The 14,694-nt window shown below is 37.7% G+C and overlaps 1 protein-coding gene across 2 annotated transcripts in view; it reads right to left on the bottom strand.

The window, feature by feature from the left end:
- Window positions 1-14,694, bottom strand: part of TESK2 (testis associated actin remodelling kinase 2) — a 108,073-nt gene that overhangs the window by 42,376 nt on the left and 51,003 nt on the right. For both annotated transcript variants that reach the window (XM_066324961.1, XM_066324960.1), the window contains exons 3-4: window positions 10,140-10,261; window positions 713-761 (exon numbers count right to left, since the gene is read on the bottom strand). In XM_066324961.1, the coding sequence (XP_066181058.1) occupies window positions 713-761; window positions 10,140-10,261 (171 nt within the window). The remainder of the gene's footprint in view (window positions 1-712; window positions 762-10,139; window positions 10,262-14,694) is intronic.

Raw genomic sequence — 14,694 nt, 5'->3', positions numbered from 1 at the left:
CAAACCATGAGTTTCCTTTCAGTCTGTACTCAAACTAACACAACAGGCAAAAGCATTTTATTGATTTTTGACTCAAAACAGGCAACACTATTCCTAACAAGAGAATACTCTCTCCTTGTTTCTCCTGAACAGTTTACAGGGGGATTAAACAAACTACCCAATAAAGCTGGGTGGGAACTCATATGAATGGAAACTTCAGCTTCATATTTGATACCTAGATCTTGGCCAAGGTACCTGGGCAATGGAATAACTCCTTTTTATGTGACCCAGATTAAGCTGTAATATGAACGTGGTAGGGACTGAATACAATAACATGATCCAGCTGAAACATTATTGATTCACTTGTGAAATGCACAACTGGAGAATAAATAAGACTTAAATACAATGCACTGTCACTGAAACAAATAATATTTAGTGGCAGCTCAAAGGTAATGCACATCTCTCATTTAGAACATTATCAGTGAAGTTTTATGGTCTTACTGTGATTTTTTTTTTTATCCCAATAAGTGCTTCTGAGGAGAAAAGACATAAAAAGGCTGTGAGTGGAGTTCTGAGGACTGATTCTGCAGTCTTCCCTTAACATAGCAAATAGTGAGTGATTAACTCACCAGGCATAAAAGAAACCTCACTCAAGGTGAATGGCAATCGCAGAATCTGTCCAGAGAACTGAATATTTCATCTATTCAGTATGTATATTATGAAATAGTCTTACCTCAGTAAGAGCGTGCAGCTGTCCTTTATGCACACAGACACCCATAAACCTACAAGAAACAAGAAAAGAAAAGTGGTTTGGGCTTTTTTTCCCCCCCTCTTTTTTGTTCTTTAAAGAAACTAATACAGGATACAAGAAAAAGGAGGAAAGAGAAAAAATTCAGCCTCACAAACTGCACACCTCACCACTGATTATTTAAACATCTCAGCACAAAACAAAATCATGTATCTACACTACAATATAATTTGAATTAGCAGTTCCAAGAAAGCACAGGAGACAGCTCAACCTCAAAATGGAAAGTTACTGATTTGACTATAAACAAAGGCCAGCATATAATGATTTAAGCAGAAAAGAACAGTCTCAGAGTCCTATTTTAAGGAAGTTTAAGCCAAGTAATCCACTGTTGGTCTGCATAAACAGAAAATTACTTCCCTTTGCATTTTGCTGTTTAAGCATAAAGATGTTTTTTCCTATTCCATTCTTAACCAATCAGGAATATGAGGGCATATATGCAACGTATACTTCCCCTCCCCAAACTCCTCTTTCCAACACTTGGATAGAAGCAAGTTTCAATAGTATCCAGTATACACACATTCCACAAATGTTACCTACACTGCACAGTTTTCAGACTCCTGCTGTTAACAGTAATGATTGCCACCCTTGGTTTCTCTGGAAAGCAACAGAATTTGCATAAACAACTGAAAGCTCATTTTTACCACCTTTACAAGCTGAACTTCAAAGTGACAAAATGCAAATTAATACTACTAGTAAACATCTCCCATGAGAAAGTTCAGTAAAACTGAAACTTTAAACACTTTAGAGACTTCCCTGCATAGTTCAAGTGTTCATTCTTTATAGATTAACTAATTCTCAGGTTTAGCATTTAGATTTTGGTCTCAGCAAGCAAAAACAAACTGTCTGACATTTCTATAATGTTCAGAAATTTTTATTTTGCAAGTAAGAGGTAGACATGTATTATTTCATTAAATGTGACAGGAATCTTGTGGACAACAATTCAAAGTAAAAGGACCTTTTATATCCTGAAACACTTCCGAATTTAAAAACAAAATGATGCAAGATATGTAGTGCTAGTTCAGCCTAAGCTGCTTTTGAAGAAATGAATGATCCTCACTGTTCTCTTGTCTAAAGCTGACTGGTAAATTTCAAGCAGCCAAAGAAAAATAATATAGGTAAAGTCCTTTGCATAAGCCGAGCTGTGGAAATCTGTTTTTATAACCAAAGAAGCCGCAAGACTTGTATTAGAACTTCTACTCTTGCTCTCACCTCAAACAATATTCCCTGAATATGGGAATTTTAATTTGAGAGACACTGAAAACCCAATTCCTCTTGTTTAACATAGAATCCTAGGGCATGATCAAGTCCTCAAGGGAAAAGGAAGAAGCTACTTTTAGATATACCATCTACTCAAAACATTGCTCCTTCTGAGTTTCAATTCATACAGCAATGAACATATGAACAATTTTCTAAAGAAATTGACAAATTAAGCTTCCTGAAATGAAGAAACCAAGACTTCTATAGAACAGAAATCTATGTCTTAGTGCATTCTGAAAGTCTCCAGAGCTATCAGGCATAGTGTTAATGGCTTTATTCACAAGCAAAAATGGAAAGCACATCAATCCAATATATTAATTCCGCTATAAGACAACTTTTCAAAGTATTATTTTCTCTATTAATAACACAAAGTTAACCTGCTATGGCAATATTTTCATTCAAAAAACCTCAGATCAAATAATAATGTTTTCATCTATAGATCAACTCTTCCTTTGTAAAGGTGTATCACACTACTTACAAATTAAGAATTCTTTGTATTTGACTTAATTCCAAAATACAAATCCATTTAAGAATGTATCAAAACTTTGGAAAATTTTAATTTCTTGTCTCATCTTTACCAAACAGGAAAAACATCACTGTCACTTAAAGACTGGTAGAACTTAATGTTTTATGCCAACCTGTTTTGGTCAAGGGAAGTCTCAATGGAAACATACTCATTATCTTTGTGAACCTATGCTTAAGGCAACAAAGTCACATTGAATCAAGTTACCAAGAGTAAGAGTAAAAATTCTCAAATGCTTAGGACTTCCACTAAGAATCAAAAAACAAAGCTCCATATCATGATCTCATGGAAAAAAAGCTGGACATAAAGATACATTTATAAACCCCACATATTTAGAAACTATTACCCAGGAAAAGAGAAATCAAATACACTGATAAAGACAGAATTAATGAGTTTACAAGCAACATACTGAAGCCATTTAAACTGTGTGTGAATGAATCTCAGTTTTCAGGCTCTGGAAAATAGATTGACAGAACAGACCTCTAGCAATCCAAATTCCTGGAAAACTTCTGCTTATGTTTTATCAAGCAATAATGAGCCGCTTGGTTAAGCCAAGAACTGCTACAAAACATTGTTGGAAAGGATTTTTCACTCAAAGATAATACACCCAGCTGCTACCGGGAAATACAATTACCAAGCAAGATTTAACATGGTTTCAATTTCTGAGACTGCCCCAGATGCGCTTCCAAGTTCCGTGGATAGGAAGCTGACATGCTGGTCCAGCACAGCTGAGATTATTCCTGTTGGCTAGACACACTGTCTCCTGAGCCAAAATGTGCTTGTAGGTGAACTCCAGCAGAATGTCTTGTCAGCCAAAGGTTACACTTCCTATAAGCATTTCTAGCTGGAAGGAGCTCCCATAAGCCAATCATCCACAAAACAGGAGACCATTTGCAGATTTAAGGAAGTTTATTTTCAAGACAGTGTATCTGGCCTTATCAGCAAGCTGAAACACTTCCAAAGCCTGGTTGGAAAAGTTTTCCTAGAAGCTGCAAATAGGATGACACTTGAGTCCACCCAACTAAATACAGTGCAGCACACTTCCACTACCAAATGCTTTCTAACAAATGTCAGCAATCTATACACGTTAGAAATCTTATTTCATAAACAATCAATCTGGAAAACCTGTCCTCCTAAACAAAACCAAGAGAAGTCTGGATATTTTTTAGTCCTTCACAGTGGTTACAAAACCTGCTTTCAGTTCAGTCAGATGGCAAGGGAGAAAATCCTGGACAGAAAAGGGGAGACTAAATACTATAACCTCAGCCTGCAATCTTTGCCTTAATTTATCAAGCAAAAGTAATATCCAGATCATACAGCCTCTGTGGATATCCAGACACTGAACACATGCTTCCAGTTAAAAGAACTTCACAGGGACACATTCCTGTTCTGTGGATAAACCTGGGGCAGCTACAGTTCAACAAAAGAAATTGATGCTCTTCAAAATTCACTGCTTGTAATGAGAAAATTCAGCACTTTGATAACATTAAACAAGAGAAACAAACCAAACACCAATGCAAAAGCCTCTAGTATAAGCTCAGTAACAGAGACAAAAGGTCAGAAGACACGTGCTTATTTCATGGCACTGACTGTTGGAGAAGGAAGAGCATTTTATTCATGGAAAATACATTAGAAAGTAAAAATATTAAGCCCACATTAAGGCCCTCCTTAATGGTTTAGGCATCATGCCAGATTAAAAATGTATTTCAAGCTTTCTACACTTGCATCTTGATTCTAGACAGAGGTAAGGCATTTAATCTATCATTTCTGTAACATACTATACACAACACATACAGCCTCTCGTTTGCTGCCTTATACACTGTATTTCTAAAATATTCTTTTTTGATAACTACATTACCCAAAGAGAAGCAAAAACTTTCTTTCCTGTTAAAGCACTGCTTGGTACAGGACAAAGGATGTTAAAAGATGAAATCTATCCTTCTGGCTATTGTAACAAAGTCCATCACAAGCAATTTTACATAAAGGAAGGTTTGAAAGGATAAAACTACACACAAAAAAACCCCCACCAACCCTGGTATTGTGTTCCCAGGGTGATATATTTGTCTCAAAGGGGATGAAATAAAATTCTCTTTGAAAGGAGTTCATGGAATATGCACATAGTGTGCTTATTTGTGTGCCTGCACACACAAGAAGGTGGATTTAATCAATGAGTCAATCTGCCTGCATGCTCACAGCCAAACACGCAGCAATACCTCCAAGTGCTCCCATGAGAACACTTAAGACGTGAGCTAAGTCTTTCTGTGTACAGAATGTTTTAAATTAAGTCCCCAAGGTACAGATCAAATAAAGAAATACTTTTTCATGCAAACAATAGTGATATTAAAGACTGAAATTCTAGCTCAAAATTGAAGATACACTAATTTAAGAGACAGCACAAGAGATTGAGAATCATTGGTAGCACACCACTTCATTTGTATGAGAAAAACACATCTGTAAGATATTATGGGGGAAAAAAATCTATCAGGTCTCTCAGGCTGCAGCCTGAAGGCTCCCAAGCTCAGGACACAAGGATGGAGATTTTTTGAGTCCTTTCCAGACCTATTTTCTTACTTTGATTTGGGTAAAAACTCATGACTCCAGCAGCACACCAGCATTCAGAAAAGTAACGAAATAGTAAAACACATCTATGACCATACACCAGACCTTGCATAACCATGGTACTTTATCTAACTCAACCCTTGAACAGCACTGCACTTTACATAGGACACAAGCTAATAGGGAAGTGAAAAAATGCTCCAAACCCATATTCCCTAACCTCAGCAATTACAGTCTTGCCATGTATCAGCTAACCTGTATTAAAGTGGTTATAGTAAACATCACATGGTACAAACCCCGACCTCAGCTCACTTTTCCACACCCCCTCTCACCATCTGTCTGAGGGAAGATGTGATAAAACCAGCACATCCCACATCCAAGGCAGGAAGAAATGTAGATCAGAGGTAAAAAGCATTTTAATTCTCCATGTTTAACTTGTATGCAGGAGGGAGATGGAGACAGGAGATGAGGTTGATGGTAGAAACAGAAGAAAACACTCCTTGAACACCATTCATCTGCTTCTGCCCTGTCCACTCCCTAAAATGTCCCCAACCTGGACCCTGGGGAAAAGCAAACCAGAAAGATAAGCAGCTCTCATACATAGTTTGTTATAAACACCAGACAGTGACAGAACAAAAAGTTACTACATTGTAGTTAACACCTACTCTTGCCTCTAGAATCACATCTGCTAGCTGAAATAAGAAACAAGAGGAAGGGAGACAAAAAAAGCCTCCCAAATCCCCTATTTTTTACCATCATGCCTATGTAGCTACAAGAGTTGGAGTCTTGGGTTCTAAAATATCCTTAACAGACTGAAAAAGAAGTCAATTTTTTTGCCAAAATAAATCCTCTAATAGAGGGCAGACTCTCATTTTCTTCATGGAAAATACATTAGAAACTTACATATACACATATATTTGACCACTGGAATCTTTATGATCCTACCATGGGGACAGTAGACTTACTGGGGACTTAGTGAGTGAAAACTAAGCTCTTCACTTACATCTCTGTTCTAATCAAGATGGATTTATATTGCTGGCCAAGAGCAGAATTTGAGTGCAGAAATACTGAAATGAGTGTGGAGATTTAGAGTCAGCCTTTGACTCCATGGCAAATAAAGCCTGTTGCTTTTAAAGCCTAAATACCCATACCAGTACTTCACCAAGTAAAACTGAAACTCACCAAGAGAAACTGGAACACCTTGAGCCAATTCCATCTCCTCAAGATGTACAAGTGTCAGTAAGGTAAAAACACAGACATGTCTTCACGTGATCTCTACTGAGCTACGCAATGGAAGGAAGTCACCAGCTACTGACAAACTCACACTCCAGAAGAGTGACCAGAGTCTGGATGAAAACCTAAAAAGGCAACTGTAACTCTGAAAAGGAGTTGATATGAATGGCACAGAAGCAAAAGCAGTTTCAAATAGTCAGCAATATTTATCAGTTACATCAGCACAATCAACAGCAAAAATACGAAAATCTTCAGAATAATATCTTGCAGTTAACTGTGGGCACAATGGAATCGACAGCTTGTAAAAAGTTGCTATGTGTTTTAGAGCATTGGCAAAGGGATTAGTTTTTTAATTGCCTAAAGGATAATGATGATTCTGGGCTACCAAATGCACTATGGGGAAGAGGAGCCTCTTCTCCCTTCCATAACACTTAACCATATAAACTACAGAAGAGCCCTCAGACAAAAACACTGATTCAATAACAAATTTAAGGTATGACACATCAGGATGTCCAAAAACACAACCACACTCCCAGCTTAAGCAAGGTTTTAGTGTACTAAAATAAATGCCCTGTTGCTGAATCTGACATTTGCTTTCTAAAAGATAAACTTTCTATCCTACATGTGTTGCAATGGTTTGAGGGCAGATTTTGGGGGCCGTAAAGCCAATATTTATTCAGTTTCATAATTTTACAAGCCATTTGGTAGAGCAACTCGCAGCCCTCACCTGCTTCAATTATCACCTCACTGCACAATATGATCTCAACATTTCAACCTAAGAAACCATTATTATCCATACTGGCTAACAACAGGAAGGAAAGAAACTTGTTTTCATGGAAGTTCACAGTCGGCAGTCCCAGAGCTCAGAGGAGATGTAGAAGCTCAGAGATATATTATGTAAAAATCAGAGGGCACCTTCAAGGCATGTGGAGGAGATCCAGTGGCTGGCTAATCAATAGAGAAGTGAACTTGATGCTAGTGACAAAACACCTTACTCAGTAACACAGAACTTCAAAGGAAAAAAATTAAGTGAAGAAAATATTTAACAGCAAACTGAGATAGCTCATAGCCCCTGGAAAAGTTCTATATTAGAACTTCTTTGAAGAGGATATTCCCTTTAAATACTAATACAAGCTTAAAATTTCCAAAAAAAATCCCAGAAAATGTTTCAGTGGGAACACATTGCTGTAGAACATTCTCCTAAAAACCTGCCAGCAGTACAACTCTAGCTGCTCTTATCTGACAGCACAATGTTGTCAGACAAGCTACACAACCTCCCACCACTTTAAGCATAAATTAATATTAATTATTATTTTTATGTGTTTCTAAAGTGGGAAACAGGTTGTTTCACAAGACTAAGAGAAGCACCAATGGTTTATATGTTTATGGAATCTAAACAGAGAGGCTTGCATGTGTGTGTTTATATACAGGTATATACAGACACATAGGCAGGTAACATTTAAGAGGGACCAAATCTTCTGCCAGACATAAAGAAACTGGAAGCACTGCAGTAAAATTTAAATACAATTTTAAACGACACATCATCAACACACAAAACTATCAAGTCATCTCCTACACAAAAACCAAGTAAAACTAAATACTGTTTTCTCATCTGCATTTCCTGTAGGAATAACTCTGCTCCTTGTAGCAAAGGGACTTACCTAGCAGACAAGAAAAAAGCTGTGGTTTTTTACCAGAGAGACCATATTTTTTTGAAGAAGCCTCAAATCAAGCAATTCATACCTCAAATGCAGTTTAGTTTTCTAAACAAACTGATTTATTCACTCATAACTGCTTACTTGAGCACAAAAAGAAAAATATTTCTCTGTCAATCCTGGGTAATAACTGGAAGAACAAATGAAATTCCTTTTCTGCTTTATACATAAATCAATACATTATTGTTCTTCCTCCAGGACCATCTGTGTAACACTGCTGACTTCAAATTATTCATAGGCTCTAAGGCCAGAGGGGACCAGTACATCACAAATAGGATCTCTCTTACTTCAAAAGACACCTAAATTTCAGCAATTACTCAGGATTGAGCAGTATAATTTCAGTTCTCAGCAACACCTCTAATTCCATTCAAGAATGGGCAGGGTTACATTTAGGTACAACTGAATGCTTTTGGCCTGTCAATACATCCCTTTCCTACTTTCTCTCATTCCAATTAAAATCAAATTCTTGATTTTGAACAGAGCTATAGAGCTAGATTTTTTTAAAATAAGATTTACCAACCACACAAAGCTGAAAAAGAAACTGATTTAGTACACTGAGTTGATGATTCTGACAATGTCAATCTTAGTTTGGAAAGTTACTCTTTCCACAAACCTTACTAAAAAAGCTGCTTTATCAGTCCCCAGGGTCATATGCTGCTTATCAAAGGATATAGAAAAAAGAAAATTAAGGAAAAAGATGTAGGGGATATATATAAGATACAATTAATGATCCTGAAATCTCAATAACCCGATGGATGACAAAAAAAACAAAACAAAAAACAAAACAAAACAAAACAAACAAACAAACAAACAAACAAACAAAAACAAACAAAAACCACCACCACCCAACACCCCACCAGCAAACAAACAGAAGGAGGAGTTGCTTGGAATGCACCTCACCTTGGAGCACAGAAAATAGACCAGGAATTGTATTTAGGGGTAGATTACTATAACACTTGAATAAATATTTTATGGTAAAACCAATGCCATTTGCTACAAGTAAGAATTTTTTAGGTTCACAGGTTTTTGAGGTTTTAAGAAAAAGAATAATAGAAAACAGACATGAATTAATGGAATACTCCTTACAGACATCTCAAATGCTTCTGACACCTGTACTCATAAATACTGAAGGAAACCCACAGGATAATATTGTTACAAATCAGTTGATGAAGACTGCAATAGAACTTCAAGGATCAGAAAAATTAATTCTAAAGGATTTTAGCAATCAGTATTATGGTTGTGCTATGTAAAAGAATGGCAAGAAAAAGAAAATTAAGTAACAGAGTTCACTGTGTCTCCAAAACTTTTCAAAAGGAGCCGAGATCAGAAATGGATCCCAGGTGTGCAACAGCAGCTTAGGAGAACTGATCATTTGATGCACTGTCATCACATCTTTACATTTCATAATGTTACGGCTTCAGCCAATTATGTTAATTGCTTGTCACATCACCATAGAAGAGAAACCAGGACTGAAATGGGTCAAGAAATAACAAGATACACATTGGAACATTTTGGATTTGCACACAGTAATCTAATGCAAAGCAAGAACTACCCTTTCCTTCCAGAAGCATATAAATTAGATTAGTTTGACTCTAGCTCCTTCAGTCCTTCTTATCCCACTTGCAATACTGCAATAAGAAAATCCTAAAAACTAGGAAGCAGACCTAAGAATAAGAAACAGTTACAGCACTTTGCATTGTTTAATTTTAAGATTAGCAACCATAAGTTAGTTGAATAGTGTTAGACTTGCAGTAACTTAAATTCACAAAAGAAGCTAAATTTCACTCTTCGTATCACTTTATTGATCTATCAGAAATGTAAAATGTGAAGTAACTGACTAAGTTACTCATTACTGGCAAACTCTAGATACCAAAATCATGTCCATGTTGGGTTTTTTTCTCTTAAGTCTTGTCTTCTTCTACCCATTCATGTATCAATTTAGCAATTGATCCTAACACATTCAGAACACAAACTTGCAACAAAAAAATAACTAAATAGAAACTGGAAAGAGGAGAGCCCTTGCTAAAGACAACCTATCTCTATATGATTCAGAAAAATGCTAGTGTACCTTAAGATGTTCGGATGTGAGAGTCTATTCATAAGTTGAACCTCTTTCAGCATGTTTGCTCTGTTGCTGTTCAATGTGTTCATCTTCAAAGCCATTACCTGGTCTGAAGTTCTGTGCCTTACCTATTGGATAGAAGCAAAAAACGGTAAGGATACGAAATGAAAGACCAGTATTGGTTGTAGTGCAATGCAGAGATCCTTCATGACAAAAGTGATCCATACAGCAATTTTTGCAGTCTTTATCACAGAGATGACTCTCTAGAAGCATACTATGCAAATGTGAAATGGCATTTTGCTCTTTTCTTGCAACTCATGATGACAGAAAGCTTGAGAAGTTGAAAAAAACCCCAACTATTAGCTTCTAAGTACAAAAGAAGGAAGCCAGCTGCTTGTCCACAGAGCAAAAGTCTCCCACTCCAAGACCTATGAAATTTATCTTTATTCCACCCACATCCTTTCTTTCCCCCTGCAGTGGTTGCTGTTCACAGAATGTGTTATACAGAGACCTGCTGCTTACATCTACAGGGCAGATTTTGGAGGTACTCAGTGTTTTCTTCTGAAAATAGACTATGATCCAGCTTCCACATCCAGGGGTCTGAAATCATTCCTGCCATCCCCTGCTACAAAGCAGAGAAGTTCCTGCACAGGGCATCACCTCACCCAGGGTGTCAGTAGTGGCTGTAGAGCACCAGAAAGAAAAAGAGGATTTCTCTGGCAACTCCACAGCACCAGCACCTCGTTCAGCATGACCTTCCCCAGTCAGAAATGCAGGACTGTGGCCATTTTTAACTTGGTACTCAAACTAGTCCATCTGTCAAATGTTATGCAGATGTGTGCTACTATTAGAAAGCAGATGTCACAATAGTGTAAGGCTTGCCAATCCTTTGAATTTCCTTGCAGTTGGGCATTCCCACACACTTATTGGTAGTATACATGGAAATTATGTTCCCATTTTCTTCCTACATCAGTACCTGCAGCTCATAAATAGAAAACATGTATTTCTCAAAACCCTCAATTACCCCCATGGCAAATTTATTCAAGTTTATGGAGATTAGCTTCGGAAAGTCTGCGTTCCGGGAATTTGAGACTCATCAGCTTTCTAATTTAAAACTGAAATCAACATTATAACTTCGGTACATACAAACTACCTATATTTTAAACAGTAGCAGCCTGTCTGCTTTTATTCCAGGAAACTGTTCATCTTCTCTGGTATGAGGCTCTTTTAGCTGTGATATAAATTACAGAAAGAACAACTGAACCCATGATAAGCAGATGCAAGAAAAAAAACAGAGTATGGATTTTGAAGGTAAGGCTCCCTGGTAGCTCCAAGGCAGCAAGTGATACCTACTTTCAATTTTATTTCCACACCACTACCTGCAAGAACAAAGGGCATATTTCAGCTAAGCATTCTCATCTAGACACAAAGCCCATGAATTCAGCACAGGGATGTACAGGGAGAAAAGGGTGTCATGTTCCAGGTATGTGTCTGGTTTAACACTTCTACGTTGCCTCTTCCCGTCCTAATTTCAAGTATAGGATAGCACTGGAAACATCACAGGTGAGTGTGGTAAACAACATCGAGGCACTTGAGTAGAAAAATAGTCCTCAGATGCTTTTCCTCCTGCTTCCCCCCAGCCTGCTTATGTACCAGCTCCTCAAATGCCTCACCTACAGCCACCCAGTAATCCCAGTGCAGGAAGGATCAGGGAAAGGGGGTGGAGAAGGATATAGAAACCAGCACTGAGTAGAAACCAACAGCAAGTTCACAAGCATGGGACTCCTCCTTTCCGTGGTAATATTGGTTTTTAAATAAAACTGGTCAAACTACAGCTTTAGTGCATTACAACAAGATAATCTAGAGTCATTCTCAACACAACCTGTCTTGCCTGTTTGGCATGCTTATTGGTTTTAAGCAGGATGATTGCATGTTAAGTTGATGAGGTTTATTGTTACTTGACAGGTTTCTTGTGTCAGTTGTGTACATTCATTAATTTTTAATTTTACCCAGCCAATTTGAATGAACAAACCAAGTTGGACAAGTCAATGTCTACGCAGAGACTTTTAAAACATATTTTAATTATACCTTAATTTTATTAGGAGCAACGCTTTGGGTGAGGGGAAAAAAATCTTAAAATGTTTTCATAGACTTAGAAAACTTCAACAATGTAAATTTAAATAAAGAAAAAAGGACCATGCTTTGAACCTATACAGAGCAGCAGCTAAATCAACACACTTCCTCTGAGACAAAGGTTAGGAATCTTGGGTGTTATAGTGGAATAATCTGGGGTTTTCAGGGAATAGGAAAGGATTTGAAGTAACTTAATTGCTACAGTCAGAGATGCTCTCAGAGCTTCCTCAGAAATGAGCTTTCCATCAACTCAGAAGCTTCAAGGTCTGCCAAAAGGGAATGAATACAGGTAGAAAGTGATCAGGAACTCAGATGGAATGTGGTCTTAAACAGTATTTGCTTTCTCGTTAACTCTGCCAGCTACCTCTTAATTTCTTGCCCTTTCTATAATTCACTCAATCTCACGCCAAAATTTCCTGCTTTTCTGCCTCAATTCTGAGGTAAAGGTAGAATTTGTCATAGGATCTTTTTCCTTGTTCAGACTGCTTTTCTTGAGCTAAGCAAAACTCAGAAAAGAAGGTGGGTCACTGTGTCCTGCGTGTTTCCTGGATATTCAGGTCTGATATGAAACAAGTGGTCAACAACTGCTTCTCAAAGGTCTGACTGCCCACAGCACTAACTGCACACCCAGAGAAAGCTGAGCTGCTTTTGCAAAGAAAAGTTTTTACTCTGTTTTAGGCTATTCTGCCTAAAGTCTAGTCTTTTCAGTCTTGACAGACTGAACAAAGCTCAGTGGCAACGTCAGTAGGCCTTTCTTTTGTTTGTTTTATAAAATCATTTTTCCCATGCTTGGAAATTTCTTGAGTTTCTTACACATAGAGCAGCATATTCTGTCCAATTACCTGGTCTCTAAATAGTAGCCAAAATTGCACTACACTTTGTTTCATTTAAAGGGACACAATAATGTAACACCAGCAATTTTATTTGAACTTCTGTATATTGTTCTGGTGTTGGAGGATGTATTCCTGCAAGATCTGACAGAACAGCAAAATTCCTAATCAAACCAAAGGAGAGATAGGGGAAAAGGGATTCTTCCTCTCTTGCTACTTATCCTTTAAGCAAGGAGGAGGAAGCAGAAGTAGAGGTGAGAGGGCATCTTTCTCAAGAGGACAACACTCAATATTATGAATAGTATCAAGTATCAGTTTATAAATTGTGGAGCACAATGCTAATTGCTTGGAATATACTTAAGACTAATTATGTTCTCTCCACTGAAGCACAACTGGCAAATAGCATTTCTATGGCAAGAATAAATTGACAACAAGGAACTGACAGGTTCTGTCTTCAAGGTCTCAGTCAAACTCTGAATGATCAACATTGAAGGAACCATCAGCTCTGCCCTCCGTGCCTGCTTATCCATCAGTCAAACCCTAGAGAAAATTTATGTCTATCCCAGCATGCCTTGCCAAAGCCCTGCAAAACTACTTCATTTTAATCCTTCTCCTTTCGGACCACCTCTGTGCCATGAAAACATGGAAGTGATGCTTCAACCACCTGACTCCAGAAGGAAAACGAGTAAATATTTTGGCAATACTGCTGATCCAATTTAACATTTGTTTACGAGGCAGTTTGCCTCAGGCATATGCCTGTATACTCAACATAAACAGGGATTCACTCATGCAATTCAAACCTCTCACTGATGCAACTTGCAGATTGCTGTGAAGCTTTTAAAGCTGTTGACGTTATTATTAATTAGGGTCCCTCGCATATCAGACCAAACAACCTTTCAGCAATGTCTGGATCATGGTGCCTCTGCTTAGAAACATTCTGACAATCCTACAGCTGCTTGCACATGCTTCCAGCTTCTCAGTCTGCTTACCTATGTGTGTGACTCCATCTCCAAGGTCACAATAACCAGATATTGCCTCCCTGTTTTATTGCTGACAGGCAGTTAAACTGTCCCTTTGCACTCTAATTCTCCCAGGACCAAAGTACTTTGGACTTAGACCTGGCTGTGGTTACCAGCGTGGTTCTGCTCACATTGGACCATGGATCCTTACCCCTTTCTTCAGAAGAAAGCGGGATGTAGAGGAAATCATGGATACAGGTAAAGAAATACGACAGATTTAAAGGTAATCTCATAATAGTGATTGCACAGAATCACATTCCAGAGAAGTAGTTACTACATAAAATTGATGAGGAATATCATGCAAAAATTGGTGAGTTTAATGTTCAGCTTGCTGCTTAGCTGTAAAGTTCTTTACTATTAAAAAACTTTAATGTAATTATATTATTATTTATCTATTATGTCATATATGTCTGTCATGGTTCTCTGAAAATCCAAACATTTCTATTACTTCCACTTTCTGCTGGACTGATGGGGAGGTATTTTTAAGAAATAGCTGAAATCTAGCCTGATTTCATCTTTCACAAGGCCTTTTCAATCTGTATTGACTGTACCTTTTCAGGTGGCCGTGGAATAAACACC

Source organism: Sylvia atricapilla, chromosome 9 (genome assembly GCF_009819655.1).
Source record: "Sylvia atricapilla isolate bSylAtr1 chromosome 9, bSylAtr1.pri, whole genome shotgun sequence".
Taxonomy (NCBI): Eukaryota; Metazoa; Chordata; class Aves; order Passeriformes; family Sylviidae; genus Sylvia; species Sylvia atricapilla.
The sequence above is the reverse complement of the archived record's forward strand: the minus strand, read 5'-3'. Positions and strand labels throughout refer to the sequence as shown.